General features: G+C 50.7%; 11 protein-coding genes across 11 annotated transcripts; 7 read left to right on the forward strand and 4 right to left on the reverse strand.

Annotated features, from left to right (window-relative positions):
• Positions 1-33: 33 nt before the first annotated feature.
• Positions 34-1,627, reverse strand: N7471_003936 (fasciclin domain-containing protein; the record flags this gene model as incomplete). Its single annotated transcript, XM_057276655.1, has 2 exons — positions 34-735; positions 800-1,627. The coding sequence occupies 2 exons, from the start codon at positions 1,625-1,627 to the stop codon at positions 34-36; spliced, it is 1,530 nt and encodes a 509-aa protein (XP_057136265.1).
• A 483-nt stretch (positions 1,628-2,110) lies between these two features.
• Positions 2,111-3,162, reverse strand: N7471_003937 (intradiol ring-cleavage dioxygenase; the record flags this gene model as incomplete). Its single annotated transcript, XM_057276656.1, has 2 exons — positions 2,111-2,381; positions 2,444-3,162. The coding sequence occupies 2 exons, from the start codon at positions 3,160-3,162 to the stop codon at positions 2,111-2,113; spliced, it is 990 nt and encodes a 329-aa protein (XP_057136266.1).
• Positions 3,163-3,904: 742 nt separating this feature from the next.
• On the reverse strand, positions 3,905-5,958 carry N7471_003938 (Zn(II)2Cys6 transcription factor domain-containing protein; the record flags this gene model as incomplete). The annotated part of the gene is made up of 2 exons (XM_057276657.1): positions 3,905-5,274; positions 5,340-5,958. The coding sequence occupies 2 exons, from the start codon at positions 5,956-5,958 to the stop codon at positions 3,905-3,907; spliced, it is 1,989 nt and encodes a 662-aa protein (XP_057136267.1).
• A 1,095-nt stretch (positions 5,959-7,053) lies between these two features.
• Positions 7,054-8,104, forward strand: N7471_003939 (U6 snRNA-associated Sm-like protein LSm7). The gene is made up of 3 exons (XM_057276658.1): positions 7,054-7,337; positions 7,457-7,528; positions 7,592-8,104. Exons 1-3 carry the CDS (start codon positions 7,154-7,156, stop codon positions 7,717-7,719), a joined length of 384 nt encoding a protein of 127 aa, XP_057136268.1. The 5' UTR covers positions 7,054-7,153; the 3' UTR covers positions 7,720-8,104.
• A 14-nt stretch (positions 8,105-8,118) lies between these two features.
• On the reverse strand, positions 8,119-12,062 carry N7471_003940 (uncharacterized protein; the record flags this gene model as incomplete). The annotated part of the gene is made up of 3 exons (XM_057276659.1): positions 8,119-9,141; positions 9,196-11,840; positions 11,909-12,062. The coding sequence occupies 3 exons, from the start codon at positions 12,060-12,062 to the stop codon at positions 8,197-8,199; spliced, it is 3,744 nt and encodes a 1,247-aa protein (XP_057136269.1). The 3' UTR covers positions 8,119-8,196.
• A 532-nt stretch (positions 12,063-12,594) lies between these two features.
• N7471_003941 (CCAAT displacement transcription factor COY1) lies at positions 12,595-15,258 on the forward strand. The gene is made up of 2 exons (XM_057276660.1): positions 12,595-12,860; positions 12,908-15,258. The coding sequence occupies exons 1-2, from the start codon at positions 12,731-12,733 to the stop codon at positions 15,055-15,057; spliced, it is 2,280 nt and encodes a 759-aa protein (XP_057136270.1). The 5' UTR covers positions 12,595-12,730; the 3' UTR covers positions 15,058-15,258.
• Positions 15,259-16,774: 1,516 nt separating this feature from the next.
• Positions 16,775-17,788, forward strand: N7471_003942 (uncharacterized protein; the record flags this gene model as incomplete). Its single annotated transcript, XM_057276661.1, has 2 exons — positions 16,775-17,240; positions 17,345-17,788. Exons 1-2 carry the CDS (start codon positions 16,977-16,979, stop codon positions 17,786-17,788), a joined length of 708 nt encoding a protein of 235 aa, XP_057136271.1. The 5' UTR covers positions 16,775-16,976.
• A 747-nt stretch (positions 17,789-18,535) lies between these two features.
• N7471_003943 (rRNA 2'-O-methyltransferase fibrillarin family protein) lies at positions 18,536-19,883 on the forward strand (the record flags this gene model as incomplete). Its single annotated transcript, XM_057276662.1, has 4 exons — positions 18,536-18,608; positions 18,741-18,961; positions 19,032-19,217; positions 19,356-19,883. 4 exons carry the CDS (start codon positions 18,536-18,538, stop codon positions 19,881-19,883), a joined length of 1,008 nt encoding a protein of 335 aa, XP_057136272.1.
• An 862-nt stretch (positions 19,884-20,745) lies between these two features.
• Positions 20,746-21,714, forward strand: N7471_003944 (SDR family oxidoreductase; the record flags this gene model as incomplete). The annotated part of the gene is made up of 1 exon (XM_057276663.1): positions 20,746-21,714. The coding sequence occupies one exon, from the start codon at positions 20,746-20,748 to the stop codon at positions 21,712-21,714; it is 969 nt and encodes a 322-aa protein (XP_057136273.1).
• A 357-nt stretch (positions 21,715-22,071) lies between these two features.
• Positions 22,072-23,749, forward strand: N7471_003945 (mitochondrial processing peptidase; the record flags this gene model as incomplete). Its single annotated transcript, XM_057276664.1, has 5 exons — positions 22,072-22,221; positions 22,277-22,402; positions 22,459-22,536; positions 22,600-23,294; positions 23,359-23,749. 5 exons carry the CDS (start codon positions 22,072-22,074, stop codon positions 23,747-23,749), a joined length of 1,440 nt encoding a protein of 479 aa, XP_057136274.1.
• A 638-nt stretch (positions 23,750-24,387) lies between these two features.
• N7471_003946 (2EXR domain-containing protein) lies at positions 24,388-25,314 on the forward strand (the record flags this gene model as incomplete). Its single annotated transcript, XM_057276665.1, has 1 exon — positions 24,388-25,314. The coding sequence occupies one exon, from the start codon at positions 24,388-24,390 to the stop codon at positions 25,312-25,314; it is 927 nt and encodes a 308-aa protein (XP_057136275.1).
• Positions 25,315-25,343: the final 29 nt, after the last annotated feature.

Genomic DNA, 25,343 nt, shown 5'->3' on the forward strand with positions numbered 1-25,343 from the left:
TTGACCGTAAGCCTGTAGACATCCCGAGGTCTCTCATAGTTCACCGCGACTCACTCCATAGGCACAACCATCCAACCTCTCCACAAGTTCCTCAATCATCATTTCTTCCCTATCTTCATCTACATCTTTATCCTGAATCTTCCTCGGCGGAACCAACAGTCGATCCAAAACATGCACCACCCCATCCCTCGCCAACAAATCCAATGGTCCAACCCTACCAAACCCATTAACCTGCATATCAACCTCACCAAACCCCTTCTTAACATCAATCCCCAACTCCCTCTTCTTCAACAGAGTCCAAAGCCGCACATTCGCATACTCTTCCTCTAGCCCACCAAAACACCCACCCTTACCCTTGCCCTCGTGTCCATTCCCACTATCATGCCCAGAAAACAAGAGATGAGCCTTCCCATTACTACTATACAAGACATCCGAGTACAGCGTCCGATTCGGCACAAGATGATACTGCATCAGCGCACGCAAACACCCCTCACCCTGCCGCGAGAAAAGAAACCGATTAGCACGCTCCCCGAGCCGTCTAAACGCAGCGTTCGTGGGCGCGAAGGTTGTTCCGCCCTTTCGCTGCGCCGGGTCAAGATTGGAAGCGAGTTTCGTGCGTGCTAGCGCCAGCGTGAAGGTGCTGAGGTCGGCCGGTGCTTGATGCAGCACTGTGCGTGTCTCTGGGGGTGGGTGCAGGGGACTGGTTATTAGGTGGATTATGCCGTTTTTGGTTTTCTGGGTGAGGTTAGTATGTACATACACATTCTACAAGGGATATTGATGTTGATCTTCTACTTACCATATCAGCTCCAACAACCCTACTCCTCCGGTTCAACGTCACTCCGTCACCGTGCTCCCGAACAACAATCCTCTGCGGTAGTTTCGATTCCAAAGCTGGCTCTGTGAGCTTCGTCGGTAGCGTCCCGTGGCCCGCGATATGCTCGATGGACAATCGACCAGGCAGAATATGATACCGCAGCAAGCTGGATATGAACTTGGGACTGGGGCTATTTCGTCCTCGTGGAAGTCCCTCTAGGGCTTCGTTCGTCAGCGCGAAGAAGGTGTGGTTTGCTGTCGTGCTGTTAAGGATCTCGATCAAGTCTTTATTGCCGGCGATGAGCTCGGCGAGTTGGGATGTATGCTCGTTTGTTTTGATGAGCTCCCAGGTTGTTTTGTCTGAGTGGCAGAGCGGGCCTGGACAGGCATCGATTGGTTGGTGGTGTCGGTGTCTGTCGCATGGTCTGCCGTTGCGGTCGTATCTGCATTCTCCGTGTCTGGGGTGTGGAGGGTAGCGTCTGTCTTCGTCGTCGTCTCGGTGTCCAGGCCATCCCCCATATCTGGGGCGATCACCACCGGGCCATCTCCCGTGTGGATCTTCGTCGTATCCGGGCCAATCGCCGTGTCTAGGATATCCATCATCATCACGCCAGTCCCCATCTTTTCCCCAGCCTCTATGTTCATCCGGAGACATGCCCAGCAGGCTCATCTCACCATCTGCTTTAGACAAATGATCATTTGCAGCTGTGAGAGTCTCAGAGACTATCTCTGCAAGGATACTCTCATCGGGGATGACAATGGCCGAAGCCAATGGAGCCGCCACAGACAAGAAAAGGTAAGTGGAACGCATAGTGCCGATATCGACAGGGAAATCGGAGCCAAATGCAGATGCTCGATCAAGCCATAGTGATGTACCTATATAGACGCAAAGGCCTCCCTCGTCGAACCCCTAAACTGTCTTGGTGTCTGGTTGTACCAGTGTATAAAATCGACCAAACTACGTCGAATAGCCTAGATGCAACCTGTTCAGTCCTCGCTAGTCCGGTCGTCATACGGTGCACAAACTCGAAAGACAACTTGGATAAATAAAAGGACCGGTCATTGCTCAGAACATGTTACATATTCCAATCAAGACCAGAAACCAGCGGAATACAGGCATGCGGGTTATATTTGGCAGTCTCAGCTTCGTCGGGATCTTGTATTCACATGCAAGTTTGATTCTCTTGTTGGTATGCAACGAAAACTGGGCAGTCTTGGAAGAAATGGTAATAGTTCCTAGCCAAACTCATACACTGATCTTTCTCACATACACTTTTCTTTCTCGTAATAGCATTTAATCCAGGTCTGGCACAGGCAGCCCATTGACAATCTTGACTTTCCGACCTAGCTTATCCAGCGCGACTTTGGAGTTATGCGCACGCAACTTGCTCGTCTCTTCGTCGGACACAAGCACAAAGTCATATGTGAGGAGAGGGTGGCCCTCGGGAACGTTATATTTCTTAGCGATCTCGGCGTCGGCCTTACCAATGTCCACAGTCAAGGAATCCTTTACGCCGAAGACTGCGTCAGATGTTTCGTAAGGGTCATTGCGGAGGTAGAGAGCGCTGGGATCAAGTTAGCATGATATATTCCACAACCTGGGTCAAAAACAATAGGAAAAACATACGTAATCAAGTGATCATAACCCTCCTTCTCGAACATAAAGTGCATATGCGAAGGCCGATACGGATGCCGATGCAACTTCTTCAACAACCTCCCAACAGGCCCATCATGCGGAATAGGATACGGCACTGGCGTAATAGCCTTAAACCAAAAGACGCCCTGTTCATCAGAGCGCATAATACACCTCCCATCCGGGCCCTCTCTTCCCGCATACTGGACATCATAATGTCCCGTAGAATCCGTCTCCCAGATATCAATCTTGACATCATGCACAGGGTTCCCCCGCAAATCCCGCAGCGTACAAACAACCAACAAGGGCTCGCCTTTAGGATCATGCGACATGGAATCGCCTGCGGGCATTTCCTCTGCGTCGTGCGTGTGGAAGGGACCCAGCACTGTTCCCTCTGTGGAGCCCTTGGGCTTGGGGTGGTCGATTGAGTCGACGAGGATTGATAGGCCTAGCACGTCGGACAGCAGGATGTATTCTTGTCGCACGTCTGTGCAGATCTGGCCTACTTCTGTCAGGAAGCGGAGGCCGGTCATCCATTCGTCGCTGCTGAGGCGGGTTTCGCGGGCGAAGTCGTGGAGGTGGGTTACTAGGCGTTCGAGGATGTATTTCATGCGCTCATCTTCGCAGAGACTGTTGATTGTGATTACGTTGTCCGTGATGTTGTCCACGGTTTGGTCTTTCATTGGCGGGATCTTGACTTTGGAGGGGTCCATTGTGGGCTGTAGGTTTGTAGTTTTGTAGGTATATAGAGAGGAATAGTAAGATAGTGAATGGTTTAGAGCTACAATCCGGGGTCAAGCTGTTTATATGTTATAGAAGTTGCCCAGGTGGTGGGGTGTGGTTATTACTTTCCCCAAGGAGATACAAGTTCGCTCAATCAATCAGAAGCTCCCGAATGGAAACCTTGGAATGGTTTTCACCCCGCAACCCCCACTTAGTGCCCCCGTCGGATGTAAGATCGGATTTATATGCCGGCTTGTGGTTAACTATACTATAGGGGAAAACTATCCGATGGATGTCTTTAGGGCAGAGTATATATCCGGATGTCTTGGTTAAGCATCTAATCGTGGGGTAATATATAAGGTCTAGTTATAGTGATACTAGTACTAAGGAATAGTTAGCCAATATTAAACAAAGTGCCAAGTAAATATCCAGTGTACACATAAAGGAAAAAATGACAAGTCAAGAACTTGGCTTGATTAATGCGCCATAGCACTAACGTAGAGCTTAAGTCATTCTATATCTCGAGAATCGGAGAGGTAGATGATGTTTACATGGTCATTTGATATCGAGAGAAGGCGATAAATGTTTAAATGGAAGAAGCAAAAAGAAAAAAAGAACGCTAACCAGAGGGATATCTAACATAGTACTCCCACGCCCAACCCATTTTGCCAACGGATATGTAAAAACAAAAAAGAAACTACATATACACAAATCAATAGAGAAGCTAATACTTTACGCATGCACCATACGTCGATCACGATCACGATCACGACCACGATCACGACCACGATCAGCCTCCCGCTCACGTTCACGTTCTCGGTCATAAGCACCATCACCAGAAACCGGAGCCGGGCCTGGAGGAGGAAGAACAGGGGCACCACCGCCCATACCTGGGTGTTCGCCAGCGCGCTCCGCACCACGCTCCCTCTCCTGTACAGCCGCGGCAACACGTGTGTGATGATCCACAGTATCCAAAATAGCCTGTCTGAGCCGCTGATTGGCATCGGGATCCTCATCCTCGGGGCGATCCACGACACGACCAGTAGAGATATGAGGGCGGTCCCTTTTCTCTGTATCACTTGCTGCCCGTCGCGGCGAGTTATCATTTGAAGGAAGCTCCATCGGAACCGCAGACCCAGGAGCCGGGTTGGGGGCGGAGGGTGCCGATTCGCGTCGGTTTTGGTAGTAGTAGGCGTGGACCTCGGGTTCAAAGGGCGGTTCTCGGCGATGTTCGCGCTCAGCGGAGATCGGGGGTAGTGGACCCATACCGAATTGGGGCGGGGTAAGATTTGAGCTGGAGCGGTCGTTGTCGGGGCGCTCGTTAGATACCGTTGATATCGTTAGTCCCGCCCGCATTGCGGTGACCTCGTCTTCTTTGACGTCGCGCCAGGAGCACTTGGCGTGTTTCTTTGTGCAGCCAACGCAGGCTGTGAGGTTCTTGAGGCAGTCCATGTGGAGGCGGCGGCAGCGGTCGCAGGGTGGGATTATGCGCTCGCCGCGCTGGAGCTCTTCCATGCGGGCTATCATTTCGAGCTTAAACGGGCCTCCGTCGTCTTTTTCTTGGTGGATTGATTTTGGCGGCGGGAGGAGAGAGGATGGGGTGCTTGGGATGGCGACTGCGGTGGTTGCCGTCGCGGGGTTGTAGAGACTGTAGTCTGCTGGGTCGGAGGCACGAGGCCGAGGGAGTGGTGGAGGGTTGACGGGGGCTGTTGCGTCGTCATAGCCACGGGCATGACGGTCAGCCGTTGTGAAAAATCTCTTCATCAAGTCTGCACGGGTTGTTGGGGAGGCACCTTTGATCGATTGCCCGTTGATCATGGTGACATTATCGGTGGATTGTGAGAACATGAATTGGGATGATAGAGGGTTGTTCTCCTCGGTGTGTTCTCCTTCCGGACGATGAGTGTTGACAGCGACGAAACCAGACGGAGAAGGGTGAGATGATCCATGGCCATTTCCTGGGCCTTGACCGTTGGCATCGCGCCAGATTTCGGTGACATTTCGGGATTGCGCATGTAAAGTAGCATCGTTCTCTCGTCGGGTGACAATAGCATTGCGGCGATTCTTCAAACGATGATTAAGCTGTCTCGCTCGAGCAGAAACTAAACACACAAAGATTGTCAGTGAACACCTCCTAAGCTGATATATGTATACAGTGATTGCTTACCTTGATCAGCCATCTGGATTATATGATGCAAGTTCTTCTCAAGAATCTCCAGCGCGCCCAGCTCCTTTTCCTCATCCTCGATGATAGGCTGGGGCGGGATCATCTTCTGTGGCATGCCGGAAGCAATCAAAACGAAATCCTCCTCGCTGATTTCCACACGACACTGCTTGGTATAGAACTGGCAGACTCGCACGCCGTTGCGCGATTTCTCCAGATTGAACTGCTCAGGCTTGCTCTTTGCGAATTCGACCACATCGAGCCAAGTCACCGTGGGTCCGTCTTTGCCATGGGATTTCAACACTTGCGGCGGTCCATCGAACAGGCGCTCGAAGCGCTTGATCAAGATCGGACCGAGCGGGCATGCGCCTAGATTTCCAGCGATGCTCTCGTGGCGGTGTAGAACGCCGTCGTATTCGCCGAGCAGATGGATGATCGCGGGCATGGTATCATCGATGGAGACGAGCGGTAGGTTGTCAGGGTATTGCCGTGCCAAATAGTTTATCTGCAGGTGGTTCGAGTGCGTCTTGGGCACTTTCGATGACATGCCTTGATCGGCGGTGGCGGTGGGAGACCGAGGCCGTTTGTGAGACGACTCCGTCGTTGGGGCGTGGGATTCCATTGTGGGTGGAGGGGGGTGAGACCCTATGTACACCCTGGAGCTGGTTTGGGATGTGGTGGAAAGAGATTGGAGACTGGAAGGAAAGAGAGACGTCGCGGAGTGTGTTCAGATAAAGGCGCGAAGTATGAAAGTTGCGCGGAGATGAACCGGACTTGCGCGGAGAGAAACCGGCAGGTAACTCCTTTTATAAGACTCAAGCTACATCCATGAAGGTGAAGAAATGGAAAGAGAAAAGTGTAGGGCGCCGACAGAGGGGGAACGGAACAGCGCACGGGGAGTGGAGAGGAAAAACGTGATCTGTGTTTCCGTTGGGGGGTCCCGGGACTTGGAGCATCTCTTTTATTTTATTTTTGTTTTATTTTATTTTTTCTCTATGATTGACGGATAGTGTTACAGCAGAAATTCCATTGCCAACTCGCACAATGTGAAGATCTTCCACTAAAGTACCGTACCTCGTCACCTGGAGTCCTCAGCGGAGTCCCGCCGGAGGGTTCCGCTGGCCTACGATACGCTGGTTAAACAGGTGTACGACAGTCACGCCTTGCCTATAGTCTCACATATCTTATATGCAGAGAGAAGTCTACGTACATATGTAATAACAGCCCCAGATCATTCTATAGGTCCTTCTTATCTCTCGATCACCCAAAATTAAGCCTTGAGCCTTGTGGGGAGGTCTTTCGCTGATGCCTGAACGGGCCAGCGGGCTGAAACATTTGGGTCCCGGGAGCTCGGAGGGAATCACAATGATAATCATCTGGCCTAGAATCAAATTACCTGAAAAAAATAGCAAAGAGATACATAAATAATGTACAAAAGTACTTTGAACATGTAATGGAGAACTTGAAGGAATGTCAATAGCGTTCAACATTGAAATGTTCAAATCAAAATAAGATACCCATAATCTAGCTGTAAAATACCTCCGAGCGGGATCCCTCGTGGCTGTCAAATGCAATAATACAGTGGTAATTGGTAATCTCCGTACCAAGGCGGACTCTCGACTTCCGACTTCCACTATGCCTGAGGCCAGTCTCCACCTAAAAATCCCTCATATACGCGTCCACCTTGCTTGTACTCTTCCGCTATCCCCCCATACAACGGAGATACAGAGATACCCCAAGTCTGTCCATAGATCCGATATATTGCCTCCCTTTATTATCTTCCTTCCATTTTCTCAATCCCTCAATTTACACAGGCCATGTCTGAACGAGGCTCATTCCGAGGCGGAGGCGGTCGCGGTCGTGGAGGCCGCGGCGGCCAGGGCCAGCAGAAAAGTGGCGGTGGTGGCGGTGCACAGGAGAAGCCCAAAAAGGAAAACATCTTGGACCTCAACAAGTACATGGACAAGGAGGTTCAAGTGAAGTTCAATGGTGGTCGCGAGGGTATGTTGGACTGATCTCTTCTCATATATCGCATTTTATTTTTGCGTTCCCTTCTACTTTCGATCTTTGATGACTTCTCATCGCCATCCATGAACTATATATGCTAACTCTAATAACAGTCACCGGTACACTCAAGGGTTATGACCAGCTGATGAACCTGGTCCTCGACAACGTTAAGGAGACCATGCGTGGTGAGTCCCAAGTTTCTTACTTGAATCTAGTCTCTGCTTCTTCTTATATACTAACTTCCACAGATGAGGAGGGCAACACTACCACCCGCTCAATGGGTCTGATCGTCGCCCGTGGTACTTTGATCGTACTGATCTCCCCCGCTGACGGTAGTGAGGAGATCCCCAACCCTTTCTTGCAAGCAGAAGAGTAAAAAAAAAAAGGCACTCTTTCTCACGTATTATCTTCTTTCCGGGTCTCATTCATTCCGGGCCTAGGTGTGATTTCGGGAAATCGACATCCTGGGTCTGATTGGAGCTTCAAAACACTACACACCTTAATGTCCCACTGGCTTTCGGCGTGCGCCGGAACATACGCTCATCAGTAGCTACGAAGGGAACGAACGCAATATGATGGTTTCGCTTTTTTCTTTCTGTCGACTTGGAATGTGCATGGTAGGACTGCTACTGTTGTGGTGCAGTTCTGTCTATCGTCTCTCTTTTCTTTTCACGAAAGAGGATGAATTTGGGGATCGGCTCATGATACATAGCGCGAAAACCAAACTAAGATATAACCAAAAAAAGAATAACAAAGTCAACAAGAAAGCTATCCAAGCAAACTGCGTAGGTATCATAGATTAAAAGCCAACATAACATATTCACAATCCTGTATACTCCCCCTGATCACCGATCTACTGGCCCACTTCCCCAGATGTAGGCCCCACCGTATCTCCAAACTCAGCAGAGTCATCAGAAGCACCATCACTGGGGTCATCAGTTGGCAAGGAAACCTGCCGCGGCTCTGCATCCTTCAACCTTCTCACACCCTCTTCCTCCTCGACCCAGGGCCCGACCTTCTCCATACCATCGATATACTCGGCACCAATGCGCAGATTCAGACCCGCGCTAAGGGCACGCTCGATGCGCGTCTCGCGAGTCTGCGATACAAGGGTGCGGAAAACGTGCACGAAGAAGCCGCCGAGAATATCAACGCTCCAGTCCTCCGGAACAAGATCGAGGACTTCACGGACATCGAACCATGCAGCGAAGCGCGCGAGGAGATCGCTTGTACGCTCGATGCGGTCTGACAGATCCTCAATGTGCAGGAACTCGTCGAGTAGGTGGCGGAAGAGCGTTGACTGTAGGGTGTAGTCTGCTAGTTCTGGCGGGGTGCCTGTTGAAGAGGAAGAAGAGCTGCGCGGGCCGCCGAAGAGACAGTAGCGGATTGCGGAGTCGTAGTCGCCTAGCCCGTGTGTGAGGAGACGGAGGGCCGGTCCGTGGTGGCCTTGTAGGCCGTCGAGGATAATGCATTCCGAGACTAGCTCGTTCTGGAATGGCTCGATGCGGGTGAGGACGTTGGGGATTGAGTAGCTGATTCCTGTTGGGAGGGGTTGGGAGGTGAATTGGGAGCTGGAGATTCCACCCAGCAGCTGAAGTAACCGGAGTCGGGACTGCCACCAGGGCTCTGCGGGGGTGTTTTCGGTTATGAAGTTTAGGTATGTCGGTTTGGGGGCACGCAGGGCTCGATAGGTTGAGTAGGACTCGGCTAAAGAAGTTCGTGCTTCGGGGGATGACTCGAGTACGGAGAGTACCGTGTCTAAGTAGTATGAGATCAGGTCGTCGGCATATTGCGTGTACTGTATTCACAGGTCAGTTAGATGGACGTGAACTAAGACAACAGGACGTCTCACATTCTTTGCAAATACCAGGTGCTCTAGGTAGACCTGGACCGCATTTGGAGCTCGCTCCTTGAGTAAAGCAACAACATCCGCCGGTTCCAGTCTAACACGGCTGGCATTGTCTGCGAATACCTGGATGCCCAGACTGGGGTTTCGCTCAGCCAGCCAAGAGCCATACTCTTCGACCAGCTGAACGTCCTTGATCTTGACCAAGTACCTGCGCATCTGCGTCTCCACGCCATTTGCGGAGACCTCTCCACCAGCGTCAGTCTCCCCATCGACGATTCGTCGCCATGTTTTGAGGACATTTCGAGACATCTTTTGGCTTTGGTATAAACGGCTTAGCACATAGAGCCGCTTGTATGTTTCCAAGAGCATCACTGCTCGGTCGAAATTGCCTTTCCAATTGTCGACCAGCCTATTCAACTCAGGGCGAATTGGCGACGCTGCTCGCTGATCTCGAGTCAGGTAGGCATCCTGTTCCAAGGTCAGGTGCAACAGCGCGGCATCTGTGCTATCCAAAACATATGTCTCATCGGTGATACTACCATATCCCCGCTTCTGCTGCCAGGAGAGAAGGAACCGTTTCACCATGTTGAGAACAGGACTGCGAGAAGCATCCAATCCAGAGGATTCAACGCCTATCTTTCCGACCTGTTCAATATATTTTTCCGCCATGCTTGCCAGCCCAGCGTGTATCCATATACCCTGAGGCCCCTGCAAAACCTCACATCGTAACAGAGGAATAAACAGCAATGCCAAACGCGGGTCGAGGTTACCTGCCAGTAGCGCTTTTTCGGTGCCATCGATTGCTGTGGCATTGCGGTCGTCAGGCTGCATGGAGAGAAGATCTCCGTAAAGCATAAGGCTGGCCTTTTGTTTCACATAGCTCAATCCAATGAACTCGGCCTCGGTCTTTGGCTCGGTGTCCTGGACGGAGAGCAGCAGATCCAGAATGACATCCCTACGCAGCACCGTATGCTCGCTCTCTTCCGTCTCCTGGGCCCTTTGCAAGGTATCCTCCAGCTGGACTATCAATGGATTCTGCAGTACGCGCCATATTTGAGATCCAGACCACATGACAAGACTGCTTTGGACTTTGCCCAATCCATGTGCAAATTTTGCCTCTTCTGCATCGCGTTGAGTCTCCCAGCCCTGGCTTGCTGAACCGTCGCCTTTTTTGGAACCCTCCGAGTCGGTTAATTCTGGTAAATCGAACAGCTCTTTCTCCTTTTGGGAGTGCTCGATAGATGCCTGGGTTCTTGAATCTGCTACTGACACATGCGGGGGCAGCGTGGGGCTTTTGAGGCGGACCATCCGCAAGAGCTGCCCGATTTTGTTGAGCTCAAGATGGCTAGGGCTGAGGGTATGTCGGAGGCCGACTTGAGTAGGTTGTGTCTCTTCAGGAGATGGTATCTCCAACCAACTCTTGGTCCGCTCAATCTCCCCTGGGTCGTCGTCCCAACGTTGGATTTCAAGTCTTGTTCGAGACTTCCCAGCGTCTTCGTCTTCGATTACAGCGAGAACAAACTCCTCTTTAGCCTCTTCACTAGCCTGGAACATTTCGTCATTCTCGTTTGTATCAATCACAACCGACTTTGGGAATCTGTGAAAGTTGATTGTGCCCCGAACAACTTCACCGTCCATGTCGACAAACATTCCAACGCCCGGTTCTGTTTCCTCGGTTCCGGTCACAAGTAGAAACTCAGAAGGCGTTGGGGACACCACATGAGGCTGGAGACGCTTCGAGCCTTCCTTTGTTGGCGGAGGTAGAGGTGGTAAGGGCTTCAAGCTGTCGTTTGTGGGAGACGTATTGTCTGGCTCTTGGTCACTGGGGGGCTTGGGGGAGCTCTTCCCCTCTCGCTCCTCCGAGCTTGATCTTCTGGGTTCCCCGGTAGATGTGAAAGGATCAGGCGTCCCTGACGGCGATCTATCTAACTGGGCCGCTTGTGCCTGTGGTGAGAGCATTCCCACAAAGGTATTCAAACTAGTGCTTCTGCCATGTCCTGAAGCATCACTCGGTGGGGAGGTAGGGTAAGAGGAAGAGGGTGAACGTTTGAGCGGAGTTCGTGGTGCTGGGTTCATATCTTCCACGTGCCCCGACTCAAAGACCTCATTCGAAGAGGATATTGGGAAGAGCGGAATCTTCTGCTGGTGCGCCACTTCAAGTAATGAGTATGAATGTGTATCCGCAGCACATGCGATCGTTCCTCGTCGCGCCGCAGTTAAGCAACCAGGAAACTCGATCTTCTTAATCCGTCGCGCCTCATCCCCAATCTGGACCAGCATGATCCTGTTCTGCACAGCAATCATGATAGTCGGATCCTCGCCTTCCTCTGTATCCCAGTTGAGATCCAACCCACCGATCCAGCGGCAGTTATTGACCTTTGTGGCTCCAAAAGCCGGGCTGAGCTCCGGCAGCATGTAGAATGTAACAGTGCCATTGCAGAGGACACATGCCTTATTCACTGAGGATAAGACAACTATTTGTCGAACACCTTCTTGATCACTGCCCGCTGGGGGACTCTGGGCGAATAGGATCGGTAATCGGGATGCCAATATAAAGGTAGGCTCGGCGGCTTCGTCTGGGGATGCTGGCGGGAGGCAAACGAAGTGCAAGATCTCGGCTGCAGAGGTGCCGATGTATAGATTTTCATCTGCGCAATGTTAGTCATCTCGGGGCCATCGAGCAGCAGCCCCTACGACCAAAACAGATAGAGCTTACTCCAGTATTCAACACAGGTGATGTAGACATCGGAGCTATGCTCAGTCGCTAATGGCACGTCCTCGAAGAGGGAATGTAACAAATAAGGTACGGTCCCTGGAGGACTGGTCTTGCGCCTCTTGCGGGGACCAATTCCATCGTCTGAAGCCATCATGAGGCTGTAGTTCCAGGCATCTCCCCGCAAGCTTGGAGAGTGACGATGTGAGGGCGGTCAGTAGCTGGGGCCAAAGCTCAGGGGCCGCAGTGGACGGAGGGAAACAACGGCCGCATTGGTGGTTTTTGTCTGGCAGAATCTGTGTGATCTACTGATGCCTGTTAAGGTACAATTCTAACTATACACGTTGATATTAAAGCTAATTTACCAAGACTTAAACTCATCCTGGAATGCCTTTTATTTATTCTCTTTTTTTATGGTTCTTATTTACAGACTGGAGATTTAAATGTGATACTAAAAATAGGACATAAAGGCGGCCAGTAGGGCGGTCACCCCAATCTATAAGTGGCCGTTATCTCCTGCCATACATTGTACTATAGTAAACGGGTGCCTCGGGTCAATCGCTGTCATCTTGAAACAACACACTCATTATACAGCCTGCATGTTTGAGGTCACTGGATATTCTCTCGCTTTTGACATTCACATTTGTCATAAATTGTGTCCAACAACTCCAACGCAAGATCGTACATTGTACACATACAGTCGGAACAATATCGGCCCGTTCGCCGCGTGTCCTGTTCCTCGCGATAACAGATCTCCATCTTTCCCCTTGTGGACTGCTATTTGATGTGGGGTGACAGTGCAGACCCTTGGGGTTAGGACCGACAATGGATTCATTTGCCATCACAGAAAGTTTGGTTCCTCGGGACCAACATGACAGCCAACCTGAACCACCCATGTCCAGCAAATTGACCGAAGAGACCAACAAGTTCCAACGCGCCATTTCAGCCTGGAGAGGTAATTATTATCTTATATGTTGGCGAGGATTTACTGACATATAATAGGGATTGATTTGACCAACACTATCGCGAAACTCGATACAACCGCTACGGATCTCGTTGAACAACAGCGCGATGCACTCGTGCAACGAAAGGACCTGGCGCAGAAGACGAAAGACTACAAGAAGCTAGATGATGAATCTAAGCTCGTGGAATATAAAACACTACTGAAATCATATCAGTCCTTTATCGATCTCTTGACCAACCAAGGCAAGACGTCATCGTCCTCATTTTTACAACTATACTCTTCATTATCCGAGGCTCCGGACCCTTACCCACTCCTGGAAGCTTCTGTCGACTCCCTTGTCCTGTCCGAAGATACAGTTCCCAAACTGACCTCAGAACGGGACCAATTGCAGAAGTCGGTGGATCGCCTCACCAGGCAACAAGAGGAGACTGAGAAACGCCTGCAGGAGGAACGTGCTGCGCGGAAGAAACTAGAGGAAAACCAGGAATCAAGAGCTAAGGAGATCGAAGCGTCGTGGGAAGCTGTCTTGACAGAAAAGACAAATAACTGGGCGGCAAAGGAGAAGACTCTAGAAGAGAAAGTGGAGAACCAGGATCGATTGATCAAGGAGCTCAAAGCAAGCTATGAAGTCTCCCAGCGCCTAGGTGAGGGTGAGAATCAGGGTGACGATAGTGAGGGTTCGCACAGTGGCGCTACTGCAGCTGAGCTCGAGCTCGTTTCTGCCGATTTAGAGAAAACAAGCTTGAGATTGGCTGATGTAGAAGCACGCAATGAACAAATGCGGTTGGAGCTGGCTCAGGCTGCATCACATGCATCTGGTCCAATTTCTGTTGAGGACGACCCCGACTATCTACGACTCCAATCAGAGAACTCTTCCTTGCTTCGGAAACTGGATGCTGCACGATTTGACAAAGACTCGGAACGACACACCTGGGAAGCTAAACTGCTTCAATCGGAGCGCACGGCTTCAAAGGCAGCTGTGGAAAGGGAAGAGTTGCGTTCCCGGTTAGCAAAGGTAGCCGACTACGATGAGATCCGCCGGGAGTTGGAGATGATCAGGTCGATTGAGTTTGCAGCTGGAGATGATGATGAGGCGGGAGACGGTGCTGGTGCTGGTGCTCGAGTTGATGCCAATGGTGAAGGGGCCAAATCCAAAGACAAGAACTCCCTGGAGCAACTCCTTATGGCCCGGAACAAGAAATTGACGGATGATCTCACCCTTTTGCGAGTGTCGCACCGCGATATCCAAGGGCAGCTCGAAACACTACGGAATGAGCTTTCAACTTCGAAGGGAGAGCTGGAAAAGTCACGAACCTTGTCCACTACTCTTGAAAATGACCTCCTTCGCGTGCAAGATGAGGCTGCAAATACATTCCCGTCCTCGGCGATGTCTGTTGCAGGAACCTACACCTCAAGATACCCCCACTCTGCCCGTCGAGGCGCATCATCGCCCACCTCATCCATCATCTCTGGCTTTGACCAAAGTGCCGTGTCGGCAAATACCATGGAATCTATCCGTGCAGGAGAAGCTGTTGGCGGCGGCTCTGGCCTCCTACCTATGATCCAAGCCCAACGAGACCGCTTCAAGAAGAAGAATGCCGAACTCGAAGAAGAGCTGTCAAAGCTATATGCCACTGTCAAGTCCCTCCGACAGGAAGTTGCATCGCTCCAAAAGGACAACCTGAGTCTCTACGAAAAGACTCGCTATGTCTCGACCTACAGTCGTGGTCAGGGTGCCTCTACATCGGCTTCGTCATTTGCAAACAACCCCAGTTCAACTTCTGTCTATACCTCTGCAGACACGCCTTCCGGTCTGTCCCTCGATCGATACCAGAACGCCTATGAGGCACGAATCTCACCGTTTGCCGCGTTCCGGGGCCGTGAATCAACACGCGCATACAAACGCATGAGCCTACCAGAGCGGATTGTCTTCTCTCTCACCCGAGTCATTCTTGCCAACCGGACGAGTCGGAACCTGTTCGCTGGTTACTGCTTTGCACTCCATCTTCTGCTTTTCACAGTGCTCTATATGATGAGCACGACTGAGATCGAGAAGCATAGCGCTATGGGCGCCGTCGGTAGCGCTGCTGTTGCTGCATACGGTAGTAGCAGTGGGGGCGGAGGGAGCACGGGGAGTGGCGGGAGTCAGCTGCACGGTGATGACTGGCAGCAGGAAGGTTTCAACTAATGTTCCAGGGTTCTGTCTGATTTTACACAGCGAAGAGCTCCGGAGTTCTATTTTTTTTTTTTTTTTTTCCTCTTCATGACTGATCATAAGTCCTGGCGTTTTGGGCTAAGTGTTTCTCTACGTTGAACTATTCTTGGGTGTGGGTCGAGCTGCGTCGTGTGTAAATTTGATTTCTGGCAAATATCATGTGTCTGTGACCAATCGTTATAGTGAGGTGACTGTAGATTTCGGACCTTTCCAAGGTTGGATGTCGTGGCGGTGGTGAAGTTTTATTTATAAACTTGCGTCCGAAGTAGACCGAGCCCTTGGTTTAGATCCCTTTCCAATGCTATGAAGGAAACTTGTTTCGCTCTACTTACATGTAACATTTCGGGTGCCCAGGTGGGATGGGTCTTTTTCTAAGCCTCTACCTATCTAGTCTTCTTCTTGTTGTAAACTCGAAGGTTTTGTTGCATCTTCTTTACATCTACCAACGTAGCACCTAGCTGACTGACCGGCACTCACCCTCTCCATTAGATTAATTAGTCAATTGGAAAGAATATAAAAATATCTACCTATAGAGCAGTAACGCCACCAGTAAAAATATGCAAAAAGACGAAAGGGATAAGAAGGCCCGACCCGCGGAATGAACGCGGGGCGTCGCGTCATAATACTTAGGTTTTGTAGCCGATGTATGTTGTCTGCAAGGCACTATGCTTGAGATATCAAAACATTCCCTTGACCCTCGTCAATTTCAATTTTGGGTAATCAGATATACCAATAGGTACATACATATGTACATATATAGTACTAGCTGCCGGATCGATGCTGATTCCGGCTTTGCTCCCGATGTAGTGCATTAGTGTGGGAGAATTACGGCCTAGCAGATATATATATCTCACCAGTGGCTTGCCCAAGTCAAATAAAAGACAAAAATGCCGACGTTGATAAGAACAGATGTCAGCAGTCACATGAATAGATGTGAGCTACAATAATAACCAAGCGGGTCAGAGCAACTTTGTGTAAGATGGCGTTATCGAGGCGCCGGTGCACTATAACCTGGAAGGGGAAAAATAAGACGGAGGAACGGAGGAAAAGCCAAACCCCGCCATGTCAGCCTCCGCACTCCAACATTGGAAGACGGATTGTAAATAAGTTGACTGCACAGTTAGGAATATGACATGGTTGAAGATATGAACAAGCTCTATTTGATAACTGCCGGGACCCATGTAGCCAATGCCTGCAATAATTCCCCGAGTTCTGCACAAATCCTAGGATAAGGACCTTAGTATCGTTGCAACCCTGCACACTAGCCTGTATCGGCAATAATTTCGCATCTCCAACCGCCCAACACACATGGCACTGTTCTTCAGTCAGACTTATTAATAGCCCCGGGGAATTTATAGAGCTCACCACATTGGCTCGGTTCAAGCTCCTACAATTGAACCGCCAAGGGAAGCCCCGTTGTTTTGCTTAGCGCGTTGCTATCATGATTTAGTCAAAAGTTGTTTGCAGCCATCGACAAATCAGAAGCCAAAGAGGCTGGGAGGGTCAACCCTGGGCGCGTCCATCTACCAATGAGAGCCCGTGGTCGAGCTTTAATCCCTGCTAGTACCTGCAGGTTGCATCGATCGCTCTGTTAATAGCACAGTATTGTTTCGAGTCCGACTTGTGTTACTATCTTTGATATATGCTTGAATTGAAGGATAGTTGCAATTACCACCGCATCTATATGTATATCTGCCCCTCGGCCGGGCGGCCAATTTATCACCATATCAATCCCTCCCTTGCCATACCTTTCTTCAACACGCTTATACCCCTCCCTTCTTCATACCCGCTGCATCAAAGGCTTGCTGGACAATCCTTGATTAATCATAAAACGTCACCGCCATTGACCGTCCTGCTATTACTCTGCCTACTAGCACAAACACATAGTAGCAATGCGTTTTGCTCCTCTCATCATCTGCCTGGCAGCAATATCACTTGCTGCCCCAACAAACTTCCTTGACGATGCATACGACTGGACCGATGAACTGGCAGAATTCTACGGAAAAGTAAGCCAGTACATCAATACCGCAAAACACAAGATCAGAGCACCGGGGGCTTGCGAAGCCTCGAAGATTGCTCTACCCTCCTATGCTTCGGGAATGACCAGCCCGTCAGGCCTAAAGCCCAGATACGTTGCACTTGGACGGGGCACCCAGGTATGACAGGCTCCCAAGACACTTTGCTGATTTACATCGCTCATTATAAAACTAGAACTACACATGTGCGGACTCTACTTCCAAATCTACACCCGTGGCGGTAGGAGCTGTCGCAAGACTCTACAATGCCACATGCATTGCCGCCAACTTCCCCGATCTCCTGGCAAACCTCCCCCAACCTTGCCTACAGTATCTCCCTACCGACGAACGAATATGCCTCGTTCCCTCCCGCCAACCTCGAAATGATGGGTCACCATTTCTTCACTGATGCAACCCCCGAGTTCAACTTGAACACCACACCCAAAAAGCAGAATGGCATTGTCATGACCAAGAAGGAAGGTGCAATCGATGCACCCTCCGGTGCAGTGTCAGGTAAGTACGGTGCTGTGCCTTGGCTCTACCTCACTTCTACCGATGGCACGGTGGGCAACTACAAGAGTGTCTATCGAGTCAACACTGCCGCTGGATCACCACCAAAGACCTGCAATGGTATGCCAGCCGCATTTCAAATACAATATGCCGCAAACTACTACTTCTTTGGAGAGTAGTTGATTGTTTTTATTTTGTTTGTATATACAGAAGGGGTACTTCGATGGGAGGATATGATTTTTCTATTTGCGGGGCGGATCTGTCTTACTTTGTTATTATTATTTTATTTCATGACCAATCATGAGCTGGTATAACCAAGGAATCAATTGTCATTCTTCATCGTCATTGATCGTAGTATTCCATCTCATCCGCTGCAGGACTTATTCGACAGAAGCACCTCATTTTCCGCTTTGCAGAAGAGAACGTTTTTTTGTTGATCCCATTACTTCATTCACAGGTTAATCCATAAAATTCCATCACCAAAGAATCAACAAACATTTTTGTCTATTTTCAATCGCAGTCTTGCATCACAAACAATACAGGGCTTAACTGATCACGTGACAACAACATAGAAGGGATATTTCCACGTGACGTTCTCACACGGAGGATACGCTAAACCTAAAACAGCCTAGCGCTGTTCTGATTTTCTGAAAGATCCCAAAGGCGCAAAAAAAATCTCGACCGCATCAACGAGCAGCATCGGTATCGATCCGCATCCGACAGATAGTCAGCGGCCAATTCAATTTGAATTGATTAATCCCACTATCTCAGATACGTTGCCCATTTTTTCTCCATCTTTATCGACTCTCTCGGAACTTTTATTCCAATTTTCAACTACACTCGGTTTAAGCACTCGGAAACGACAGCTTAACCTCCCTCCCCTTTGACTCCCTTTACAACGAGTCTTTTCTCTCAAAACATATACAATGTCTTCTTTCGCTCCTCGTGGACGTGGTGGATTTGGTGGTGACCGCGGCGGTGGCCGTGGCGGTGGTCGAGGTTTGTTCAGTCCAGTCCATTTGAAGCAGCAAGCATGCAGGCCCAAAGTCTCGCTGGTGATTCTATCGCACCGATGGCCATGATCCTCTTTCTTGCTGTGATATTACAGTTCACCTCGCTGACTCGTTGAAGGTGGTTTCGGCGACCGTGGTGGCCGTGGTGGTAGCCGTGGTGGCTTCGGTGATCGTGGCGGCCGTGGAGGTGGCCGTGGTGGCTTCGGCGACCGTGGTGGTCGTGGAGGTGGCCGTGGATTCGGTGACCGCGGCGGCCGTGGTGGTCGCGGTGCTCCTCGTGGTGGCCGTGGTGCTCCCCGCGGTGGTGGTGGTGCCCGTGGTGGTGCCAAGGTTGTCATTGTAAGTGTTTTGGAAATTCTCATGGATATGGGTATCAGTCACTAACCGATTCTTTTTCTCTTGCGAACAGGAGCCTCACCGTCACGCAGGTATCTTCGTCGCTCGCGGCGGTAAGGAGGACATGCTTGTGACGAAAAACCTTACGCCCGGAACTGCTGTCTACGGCGAGAAGCGCATCTCCGTCGAGGGCCCCTCAACTGAGGATGGTACCGTCACCAAGAACGAGTTCCGTGTCTGGAACCCCTTCCGTTCTAAGGTAAATAACCCTTTTCCTAGGACATGGCGTCGTTGCCGATTTTATCGAATTTTTCTCGGAATTCTTCAATATCGCCCCGATAGCCATGACTGCCTTTTGTCTAGTCCTTCTTTTCTAACGCCTTTCTCCCTTTTCTAGTTGGCTGCTGGTGTTCTTGGTGGTCTTGATGACATCTACATGAAGCCCGGCTCCAAGGTTCTCTACATCGGTGCTGCCTCCGGTACCTCCGTTTCTCACGTCGCTGATATTGTCGGACCCACTGGTAACGTCTACGCCGTCGAGTTCTCTCACCGCTCTGGCCGTGATCTGATCGGCATGGCCACTCACCGTACCAACGTCATCCCCATCGTTGAGGATGCCCGTCACCCTCTCCGTTACCGTATGCTCGTGCCCATGGTCGATGTCATCTTTGCCGATGTTGCCCAGCCCGATCAGGCCCGTATTGTCGGATTGAACGCCCACATGTTCCTCAAGGCTGAGGGTGGTGTCATTGTCTCCATCAAGGCCAACTGTATTGACAGCACAGCCAAGCCCGAGGTTGTGTTCGCTAAGGAGGTCCAGAAGATGCGTGAGGAGAAGATTAAGCCCAAGGAGCAGCTGACCCTCGAGCCTTTCGAGCGTGACCACTGCATCGTCGCTGGTATCTACAAGCGTACCGCCGCATAAAGGTCTTAATCTCTGGTCTCTGGTCATGTCCATTCCCTTTTGATGTTCCCCTCGGCGTCTCGTGTTCTGTGATGTATCGAATGTTTTCCACCTTTCTTGTGACAGGTATTTCCGCCTATGTACTTTTGGCTGCGTCTTAAAATTTAGTTTTCCTTTTCGATGAATTTTTACACGCTGGAATGTGTCATACTGAGTGTCTTGATCTGAGGTGATGAGATAGCTCTGGTTAGCGTATGATATCCGTACCTAGGTAGCAACCAGTGGCCAATACAAGCGATCTTAGTCTTGCTAACATTTCGCCGGCAACATCTGAGCAATTATTTTAGATGTAGCTTCCGTCTTCAAGGGTTCTAAGCTTGTTCTGCAAGTGCCGTCCTTCGACCGATATAGAGCATATATGACACGGACTCAGAACATCCCCAACAAAGAAGCAACATTTTGCTAATTATTTCCATCGTCTAAGAATGAAAAAGGTCTCTCACATGTTTCCATAGGCCATCTCGCTGTCCTAATCCCGTTCTCGGACTTGCGCCGGGCCTCCCGGTAATCGGGTTTCTCACCGAGGCTTGCACCAAGAAAAGACTCGGAATTGATGCGCGAGGCCTGGATTAAGTGATCATGTTCGTGGGATATGATAATACCATTGGCTAATGGGAGAATTGTCATGACTGAATGAGCGTGGGGGAGACACAAGTTCCGCTTCAACCCCGCAAGGTGTGTTACTATATAATAGTAACACATCCATTTTCGTTTCTACATAGTTGAATATACTCCTTATTTCATTGCACCGCCCTCTTGCCAATAACGAGACTGATCTGACCAATCGACCTAATCACCCAAATTACGTTATCATATACCCATCATGTCGATTCTCATTACCGGTGCGGGGGGTTATGTCGGCCAAGAACTGGCGGCTTGCCTCCTCGAAACCACACCAGCCGCGACAACCGTGACAATCACCGATATCGTTGAGCCCGAGATCCCAGAGTCAGCTGCACAGCACGCAAGCCGCCTCAGCTGTGTCAAGGCAGACCTCACCTCCACCAAGGAGGTCGACGAGCTCATCAACGCATCCAATCCTTACGAGACAGTCTACATCCTCCACGGTATCATGTCCGGCGGCTCCGAGGCCAACTTCGAGCTGGGCATCCGCGTCAACCTCGACGCAACACGATACATTCTAGACCGGCTACGTGCTACCATGCCCGGAGCGAAGGTGGTCTTCACATCATCACTGGCAGTCTACGGCCCTGCACCACCAGGATTCGTCATTGACGAGACAAACTTCCCACCTATGCCATCTTCCTCATATGGATCGCAGAAACTCATTATTGAGACACTGCTGAACGACTACTCGAGGCGCGGATTCCTGGATGGCCGGTGCGTGCGCCTGCCCACGGTGACCGTGAGAGCTGGAAAGCCCACCCAGGCTGCCAGTAGCTTCGCTAGTGATATAATCCGTGAGCCCTTCCACGGCAAGAAGGCTATTCTGCCTGTGGCCAAGGAAACCGAGATGTGGATTTGCTCGCCACACACTGTTATCAAGAACTTGATTCATGCGCGCGACGTGCCCAAAGAGGCATTTGGGGATTCAAGATCTGTTAATCTTCCTGGGTTGAAGGTCAGTATTCAGCAGATGTTGGATGCGTTGTTGGAAGTTGGTGGTAAGGAGCGTCGGGATCTCGTGGAGGAGAAGTATGATGCTGCTACCGACAAGATTGTGCAATCGTGGACTCCTCGATTTGATACTGCTCGTGCTTTTGAGTTGGGTTTTGCAGCGGATATTTCGATGGAAGAGAACATTAGACAGTTTGCAAGCCGGTTTGTATGAGATGCAGGGTATGTAGCCAATCAATAGGCACGAAATTGGATGACCGAAATTGAAAGATCGGAAAACGAGGCGTACCGGGATATCTCAGCATCAAGTAAATCGTATTTTCATATCATAAAGATCGATAACAACAATATATAAGCCCATTTAGACTGTATTCTAGCCCACATCACGAATTAATGCAGAGTAAGGAAGTATTCGGGATGTCAAGGGCGGTTTGGAAAAGCGGGTTATGTAATTGGCTGAGCTGGGCGAACAATTTCAGACTTCGGAACCTCAACCTCAGGGTGTCTCCATCAGCTCTTTTCTCCATCTCTCCCCCTTTCCCCCTCCGTCCACCTATACAAGTCGTTCTCAATGGCTTCTCGGCGCCTTGCTTTCAACCTAAACCAGGCTCTCCGCACTCGTGCGGCCCTGAAGTCCATCCAGCCCGTGAAGCGTGGCTTTGCGTCGCCGGTTGCGTTGCCGTCCACCACCCAGTCCACCACCCTCTCCAACGGATTCACCGTACGACCAAGCAACTCATCTCAATGACTTCGCAATTTAGCTAATTCCCTTCTAGATCGCCACTGATCACTCGCCATGGGCCCAAACCTCGACGGTCGGCGTGTGGATCGATGCCGGTAGCCGGGCAGAGACTGACAAGACCAACGGAACTGCACACTTCCTTGAGCACCTTGCCTTCAAGGTTCGACCCCACAAGCCCCAAACTACGAAGCGCTTTTATCTGATAAATATGACTAGGGCACCAACAAGCGCTCCCAGCACCAATTGGAGCTTGAGATCGAGAACATGGGCGCTCACCTTAACGCCTACACTTCGGTACGACCCGGGAAACCACCCATCAACGTCTACCAAACCCAATACTGATCGCGAATACTACAGAGGGAGAACACTGTCTACTACGCCAAGGCCTTTAACAACGATGTCCCCAAGGCCGTCGACATCCTCGCCGATATCCTCCAGAACTCCAAGCTCGAGGCTAGTGCCATTGAGCGCGAGCGTGATGTGATCCTGCGCGAGCAGGAGGAGGTTGACAAGCAGCTCGAGGAGGTTGTCTTCGACCACCTTCACGCCACCGCTTACCAGGCCCAGCCCCTTGGCCGCACCATCCTCGGCCCCAAGGAGAACATCCAGACCATCACCCGGGACAACCTGACCGACTACATCAAGACCAACTACACTGCTGACCGCATGGTCCTTGTCGGTGCTGGTGGCATTCCCCACCAGCAGCTCGTGAGACTCGCCGAGGAGCACTTCGGTGGCCTCCCCAGCAAGGCCCCTACCTCCGCTGCCCTGGCCCTCACTGCCGAGCAGAAGCGCACCCCCGAGTTCATCGGTTCCGAGGTCCGTCTCCGCGACGACACCATCCCCTCCGCTCACATCGCTCTCGCCGTCGAGGGTGTTAGCTGGAAGGACGATGACTACTTCACCGCTCTGGTCACCCAGGCCATCGTCGGTAACTGGGACCGTGCCATGGGCCAGTCGCCCTTCCTCGGCAGCAAGCTCAGCTCCCACGTCAGCCACCACAACCTCGCTAACAGCTTCATGAGCTTCTCCACCAGCTACAGCGACACTGGGTAAGTTTTGTTATCTTGTTGATAATATATGTCTTTGATTGAAAACTTGCTGACTTGATATTAGTCTCTGGGGTATCTACCTTGTCAGCGAGAACCTTACTCAGCTCGATGACCTGATCCACTTCACTCTCCGCGAGTGGTCTCGCCTGTGCAACAACGTCACCTCCGCCGAGGTTGAGCGTGCCAAGGCCCAGCTTAAGGCTTCCATCCTCCTGTCTCTCGATGGCACCACCGCCGTCGCTGAGGACATCGGCCGCCAGATCATCACCACTGGCCGCCGCTTGAGCGCTGAGGATATTGAGCGTACTGTCAGCCAGATCACCGAGAAGGACGTCATGGACTTCGCTACCCGCAAGTTGTGGGATCAGGACCTCGCCATGAGCGCTGTCGGCAGCATCGAGGGTATCCTCGACTACCAGCGCATCCGTGGAGACATGTCCCGCATGATCTCTTAAGTTGTCCTAGAGTATGATCGCGTGTGAAGATAGCTGCTGAATGCTCCAGGTAAACTGGGCTTTCGGTGGCTTTGATTTGAATGTACTATCAATCATTGCCTTGGGCTGTTAGATCCCAAATTCGTGTGTGAAATAGCAATTAATGGTTTGCCATAGTAGACTATATAGTTTGCTGCCTTTGCAGCAAACATACCAATTATTTCCTTTGTTTGTTCCATATCTTCCAGTGCACTGCGAGGTTGTTTTTTTCCCAGCGTATTACATCGCCGTCGCCATCGTACTTGCCTCTGTCGCCTGTGTGCTTTGTCGTCGCCCCCTTCTGAGCATTCTAACGTTAACCACTTGTGATTTCCCGCACATGAAAACCCAAGTCCTCGTGTTTCCTCCATCTCACAGTTCTTCAAATTCGTCGTTTACGCTTCGCTTGTTCTATGCCGGCCTGATCGAAACTTCAAACCCTAAGTACCTATCTACGTGCTTTACTTTAACGATTAGCATCTCTGCCGACTCCGGTTCAATTCGTAAACTCTTGTATGTGGCCTTGCTATCTTCATTTGGTGATCATTTTTCATCACTGCTTTTCCGTACTGTTTTATTCTAACTGATATTGATGTTTTAGTGACTGAGCTTCTCTCATCATGGCGCGATTCGCCACCCTGCCAGCGGAGTTGCGCCAGCTGATTTGGGAGTTTGCGGTTCCGGCGCGAGTCGTCGAGATTGGAGAACCGTGTGACCCAGATATCTTACCAGAGGAAGACCTCAGACAAGCATGGATCCTTAACAGAAAGTATCCAGCCATTGCTCATGCCTGTTGGGAATCCCGCCGAATTGCATTGGCCAAATTCAAGCTCCCCAAAGGTGTTACTATTGCGCCGGATTGCATGACAGACGCTCGATGGTGGTGGAACTCTACGGAGATTATTCACTTCAATGCCCCTGAGATTATTGCAGCCACACAAAGATGCAGACTGGAAGATGACCTGCTCGACTCGATAAAAGTTCCTATTCTGTGCAAAAAGGTCTCTATCAGTGCGGACGTCGTCCACCCTTTTCTGCGTTTCCGTACCAGGTCCGATATTCCACAGTCGTTGGTATGGGGGGTACTTTCCTCAATGGAAAGATGCATCATCTCCCTACACACCGTCTGTATTCGAGCTACCAACGAGCAAGCTCGGGAGCTGGGCCTCTTTGGCAACGGTGACGAGCCAACACAGTTGATCGACCCGTTTGACAAGGCAGCTATCAATCGATTCAGACAGCTCTGGATGATCACAAAACAAGAGGTATCTTCAGTCAAGTTTTTCGATACAATCGACACTGAAAGATTCACTTTTCGAGTGGAAAGGTGGCTCGCGGAGATGTCAGCGGAGTACATCGATTTCAAATGGACCGATCCACCATTCCCAACCCCAGCACCGCAGGTTATAACTGAAGCACTTCGTCGGTACCCAGCTCAAAGACACAACCCTGACACTAAACAATATCTCGTTGGATTTCCCACTCTGGAGCTGAGGATCATGTTTCGACTCTGCCCACCTGCAGTGGGCGATCCGGTGATTACATAACCATCCCGCATTTGATCGGGAGATTTTTT

This window comes from Penicillium samsonianum (assembly GCF_028829775.1).
Source record: "Penicillium samsonianum strain IBT 33392 chromosome Unknown utg000003l_segment0_segment0, whole genome shotgun sequence".
NCBI lineage: Eukaryota > Fungi > Ascomycota > Eurotiomycetes > Eurotiales > Aspergillaceae > Penicillium > Penicillium samsonianum.